Below are 5,882 nucleotides of genomic sequence, written 5' to 3'. Positions count from 1 at the left end.
AAAACTACTCAAAGGCAGGGAAGCAGCCTTAAAGATGCTCGTTTTAAAAGGAAATCAGTTTCAGAAGAAGCAATCACAGCAACTCATGAGCAGTTTTCTCCTCCTCAACACCTTTTATGAGCGACCTTTGGGTCCTTTGAAAGGCGCTGTATAAACTAATATTAGGCCTGGGCAATGATTAAAATGTTTAATCTAATAAATCACATGATTTCCCTGATTAATCGCGATTAATCGCATTTGTACGCAGAATCCAAAAATGAATCCAAAAGTAGTGTATAGCTTTTAGCATTTAGCTTTATTTTAAATGTGCTGCCATATGAATGAAAGTGCCATAACATTTGTTGTGCAAACACACTTTTAACATCAGCATCTTTCTGTAGTTTTTATGTAGAAGCCTCGCTCCACTGTCTGTTTCCTTGAATGACTTGCTGCTATCAGTTGTGTGTTTTGCCTTTAAGTGATATTTTAGACTGGAACTACTACGCTGAGAAGACAATTCAACTTGGCAGTGTTTACAGATGACTTTGGTTCTGTCCACTCCGCCGTCTGGAAGAACTTTAACATGAAAATGGCCGAGTAAAAGTTCCGTACCCTTCTCCATGTTTGGTGGATCCAAAGATTACTTTCTTTTCCTGTTCCACAGCAGACAGCAGCAGACTTTTACAAAATAAAAGCCTGTGAGCAACAGACTTTTACAAAATAAAAGCCTGTGAGCAACAGACTTTTACAAAATAAAAGCCTGTGAGCAACAGACTTTTACAAAATAAAAGCCTGTGAGAAACAGACTTTTACAAAATAAAAGCCTGTGAGCAACAGACTTTTACAAAATAAAAGCCTGTGAGCTACAGACTTTTACAATAGTAAAATAAATGCTAAAACTTGCGCTAATGCGCGATAAAATATGTGACGGCTTTAAAGAATTAATGAGTTAACGCGATAATAACGAGTTAACTCGCCCAGCCCTCATTAAAGTTATTATTATTATTAAGTCGTGTTCACCAGGTCCTCATCTGTGTTAAAATGCTGGGCAGAAAACAGTATTAACGTCCTGGATTTGTCCTGTTTCTCGTCACTAATTGATGATAAGTTTCATGAAATGCACAACAGAAAACTGAAGAACAGCTGAAACGTGCTTAAATTCAGCATTTAAAGCAAATGTTTTCTGCCTCTTTTTCTTAAAAAAGGAAACAACCGTACAGTCACACAACAAGATTTCTGCTTTAATAAATCATAGAAACATATTTTACCAAAATAACTTTAATTTGGAGACAAAATGCATGAATTTAAATCAGAGTGGACGGTATAATAAGTCTTGGTTACATGATTAAGTATTAAACTGTCTGTAAGGCAACTCCATGCCCAGTCGTGACATTCAGGATTCTTTGTTAAATTACAAAGTCTTTCTCTTAAAGGTTGTTCACCATCAGCAGTGAAACCATCCTCCTTTACCCTCTGCTTTTGGATGTTTTACGCGTTTGGTGGCGCATGCGTAAAGATGAGCTGCGCTTTTGCCCATGTGTGAACATCACTGCTGATAAAGATGGCAAACATTACAAGAGTGAACAGTAACTCATGATGTAAAGCCGAAAACAGACTTCACATGAACGCGCCTGTGCGTAAAAAAAACAGACATCTCATTTAAAATGCAGCGCTTTGTCCGGACAGGTGAGCGACAGGTAGGAGCAGAAGGGGAAGCCCATCTGGTACAGCTGGTGCGGACGCGCGCTCAGCACCACGGACGAGCTGAACGCCGGATTCTCCGCGGACACATCCAGGATGCTGTTGCGCGTTTCCTCTTCGCTTTTCGATAAGATGCTGTCGATGGTGAAGCCTTTGGATTTCGCCATTCGCGGAACGTTTCTTTTCGGCCTTTCCTGTGAAAGAGTTTGGGCCAAGTTCGTGCACAGCGGAGCTCTCTCTCTGCCGCCGGCCGCCGGCCTCCTGTCCTCCGGCTCCCGGTGCAGGAACGCACCCGGGGGATGCGCGCCCCCCACCCACAGCGGAGCGTGCCTCGGAACGGGATAGGGCTCAGGCTGCGGGTCGCCCAGGCTCTTCTCCGCGGGCAGAAGCGCGTCCTGGCCGGGGGACACTTTGAGTCTCTGCTGCTGCTCCGCGTGGTTTAACTCAACAAGCACCAGCTTATTGTCTGCTTGTGCGTCCTTCGCCTCCTCACCGGCTTGCATCCGGGTTGTTCTGGAGTCAGGCGGATGTCTCAGAGGGTTTTGAGGGTCCCTGGAAGCCTTGCTGCGCTGGTGTCCAGCTGCTTTAGAGTCCGGAACCTCTTGCTGGTTCTTGGTCTTCCTTTTTCTCCGCCGGTAGTTTCCGTTCTCAAACATATCCAGACACTTGGTGTCCAGCGTCCAGTAGCTGCCTTTCCCCGGCCGCCCCTTCTCCCGGGGCACCTTGATGAAGCAGTCGTTGAGGGACAAGTTGTGACGAATGGAGTTCTGCCACCCCTGCTTGTTGTCGTGGTAAAAGGGGAACCGGTCCATGATGAACTGGTAGATGCCGCTGAGCGTGGCGCGCTGCCCCGGCGCGCTCTTGATGGCCATGGCGATGAGCGCGATGTAACTGTAGGGGGGCTTCTGCGGGGGCTCCTGGCGGGCCGGCACGAAGCCCAGCGCGGCGGGCACCACCCCTCCGCTGTCCCCTCCGTACAAGTAGATCAGCGGGGGTCCGGAGAGGCTCAGAGCCGAGGATGTCATCCCGAGTGGCGGCAGCCGGCCGTGGTAGAGAGCCATGGTGCCGGGGAAGCTGCAGCGTGTCGCGGGGGAAGTTGGGTCTGCTCCCGGAGCTCCTCTCCTCCACTGACTGAGTCTCCAGCCTCATGAGGGCCCCAGAAAAAATGTTAATAATTGTTGTAGGTTTGCTGTGTTATGTTGACTTTGCGCTGGGAAATAAATTGTCCATCATAAACAGTCGGCGGTGTTCTCAGCCCACCCACATTAATTAAAATTTCATTGCGCTGAAACTCCCTCGCGCTCCCCTCCTCCGCCCAAGAGCCAATCAGGTGGCGGCTTATTCCCTCATCTGTTTACAGAATTAGTCGCTTGATAAGTCTGCCCACCCAGGTCGAATCAAGCTGTGTTTATTTGGAAAAATTTCCGGGCACCCAATACATAAACGCGCTGATGTGCTGTTTGAAATATCACGTCCACCCCTGACGCTGCGAGTTGCTCACACAGAGAGAACAAGCAAACATTTCGGGGAGTTGCTGTGGGCTCACTCAAATCAAAACAAAGTGTAAAAGCGAAAATAACTTCAACAGTTTCTTTAGACTCGCGTCCAACTCAGGTCCAACAAAAACCGTCAGTTCAGAGAATCTCGCTTTAATGACGGATGACTGGTGCTATTACAACAATAATCACAATAACACAGGTGTAAAGTGTTTGATTATACAGCAATAAAACTTGTAGAATTAGTGAAAAATAGCAACCACAGCTGTTGTATATATATTTGATTAATTTAATTATATTTTCTGATCATTTTTTATTTGTCTTAATGAGAAAAATCCCTCATTAATCAGTGAGAGTTCCAGTTCACCTGAAATATAAAGAAATAATAGATAAATGTGTGACAAATTTAACTTCTGCCTGCAGTTTCAAGCTTGCAGCTGTTGATATGAAGCATCACGGCAGCGATGTGTGCTGCTGCAGAACTCCTCTGATTTAACTGTTTTTGGAGAAGCTGCAGGACTGTATTTCCTTACAAGGACAACATGGGCCGTGTATTATTTGTAGATGTGAGCATGATGCTTTATATTATGTATTTTCCTGTTTATAGGTCGGAGGAGGATTATAACAACTTTACAAGTGCACACAGCTGGCTGCTGCTTACATTAGGGATTCAGAGTTTTTCCCTGAATAAACTCAGAAGTTTTCCCTGTTTCTCTCTCAGCAGACGGTGATTCATTAACAAATTAAACTAAACCAACATGTGACGTGTGCAGGAGGCAGGATCCGGCAGGATCCGGCAGTTTCAGTGGAAATTCTTTCCATCCTCACAGCAGAACACATTGATCTATATGCATGCGTATGTCAGCTGCTGCACCACACATGCTGTTTGAGACGTCACGTTTTAAAGAAGATGCTTTCACACGGCTGCCATCTTTGAGATGCAGCGAGCTGACAGGACCGGCATCCCGTAAAGGATGGGTCCTCTTAAAGGTGACTCCTACAGAGCAGTAAGACCCAGTTATCACGAGAGCAAAGCTCTTTCCTTAACTAAGAAGAATGAAAGAAATCAACCACGTGAGTCAGATGAAACGATAAACAACGTGCGCAAAGAAGAGAGGAAGATGACTCTGAGTAATGAGTGATTAAAAAACATCCAAACATATGAGGAAAAAGAGGCCAGATCCAAACAGTTTGTCTCAAAGCAGTGGGGTTACATGGCACTGAAAGGCTAAAATACAATAAGAATGAGTTGAGCAAGGGTAATTATCCTTGGATCAATGGCGGTGAATGAATCGGATAGAACTCAGGCATTGGAGAAAGATGGAGAACGCAGAGCCAGATGAAGCTACGTCCCTCTACATTTGGTCTGTGATGAGCTGCTTGTTGCACAAACTCGATGCCCAACGGAGCATTCTCCATCGCGTTGTTTGTTTCTTTCTGACGGCGACAACAACAGGAATATCGTCTCCTTTGACTTCCGGCCTTGGTCTCTGCTGCCGTGGTCTCTGCTGCCGTGATTCTCTGCTGCCGTGGGTCTCTGCTGCCGTGGTCTCTGCTGCCGTGGGTCTCTGCTGCCGTGGGTCTCTGCTGCCGTGGGTCTCTGCTGCCGTTTTCTCTGCTGCCGTGGTCTCTGCTGCCGTGGGTCTCTGCTGCCGTGGTCTCTGCTGCCGTGGGTCTCTGCTGCCGTGGGTCTCTGCTGCCGTGGTCTCTGCTGCCGTGGTCTCTGCTGCCGTGGGTCTCTGCTGCCGTGGGTCTCTGCTGCCGTGGGTCTCTGCTGCCGTGGGTCTCTGCTGCCATGGGTCTCTGCTGCCGTGGGTCTCTGCTGCCGTGGGTCTCTGCTGCCGTGGGTCTCTGCTGCCATGGTCTCTGCTGCCATGGGTCTCTGCTGCCATGGTCTCTGCTGCCATGGTCTCTGCTGCCATGGTCTCTGCTGCCATGGGTCTCTGCTGCCATGGTCTCTGCTGCCGCGGGTCTCTGCTGCCGTGGGTCTCTGCTGCCATGGGTCTCTGCTGCCGTTTTCTCTGCTGCCATGGGTCTCTGCTGCCATGGGTCTCTGCTGCCATGGTCTCTGCTGCCGTGGGTCTCTGCTGCCGTGGGTCTCTGCTGCCATGGGTCTCTGCTGCCGTGGGTCTCTGCTGCCGTGGTCTCTGCTGCCGTTTTCTCTGGTGCCATGGGTCTCTGCTGCCAGGGGTCTCTGCTGCCATGGGTCTCTGCTGCCATGGGTCTCTGCTGCCATGGTCTCTGCTGCCATGGGTCTCTGCTGCCGTGGGTCTCTGCTGCCGTGGGTCTCTGCTACCATGGGTCTCTGCTGCCGTGGGTCTCTGCTGCCATGGGTCTCTGCTGCCATGGTCTCTGCTGCCATGGGTCTCTGCTGCCGTGGGTCTCTGCTGCCGTGGTCTCTGCTGCCGTTTTCTCTGCTGCCATGGTCTCTGCTGCCATGGGTCTCTGCTGCCGTGGTCTCTGCTGCCGTGGTTCTCTGCTGCCGTGGTCACTGCTGCCGTGGTCTCTGCTGCTATGGGTCTCTGCTGCCGTGGTCTCTGCTGCCGTGGGTCTCTGCTGCCGTGGTCTCTGCTGCCATGGGTCTCTGCTGCTGTGGTCTCTGCTGCCATGGGTCTCTGCTGCCGTTTTCTCTGCTGCCATGGGTCTCTGCTGCTATGGGTCTCTGCTGCTATGGGTCTCTGCTGCTATGGGTCTCTGCTGCTGTGG

The 5,882-nt window shown here is 49.5% G+C and overlaps 1 protein-coding gene across 1 annotated transcript; it reads right to left on the bottom strand.

Annotated features, from left to right (window-relative positions):
• Positions 1-1,208: 1,208 nt before the first annotated feature.
• On the bottom strand, positions 1,209-2,945 carry foxl1 (forkhead box L1). The gene has a single exon (XM_075471141.1). The coding sequence runs from the start codon at positions 2,739-2,741 to the stop codon at positions 1,635-1,637; it is 1,107 nt and encodes a 368-aa protein (XP_075327256.1). The 5' UTR covers positions 2,742-2,945; the 3' UTR covers positions 1,209-1,634.
• Positions 2,946-5,882: the final 2,937 nt, after the last annotated feature.

Source organism: Odontesthes bonariensis, chromosome 7 (assembly GCF_027942865.1).
Source record: "Odontesthes bonariensis isolate fOdoBon6 chromosome 7, fOdoBon6.hap1, whole genome shotgun sequence".
Classification (NCBI taxonomy): Eukaryota; Metazoa; Chordata; class Actinopteri; order Atheriniformes; family Atherinopsidae; genus Odontesthes; species Odontesthes bonariensis.
The sequence above is the reverse complement of the archived record's forward strand: the minus strand, read 5'-3'. Positions and strand labels throughout refer to the sequence as shown.

Excerpts from the sequence above, each read along its gene's own strand:
- foxl1 (XM_075471141.1), bottom strand. The coding sequence starts at position 2,741 with ATGGCTCTCTACCACGGCCGGCTGCCGCCACTCGGGATGACATCCTCG.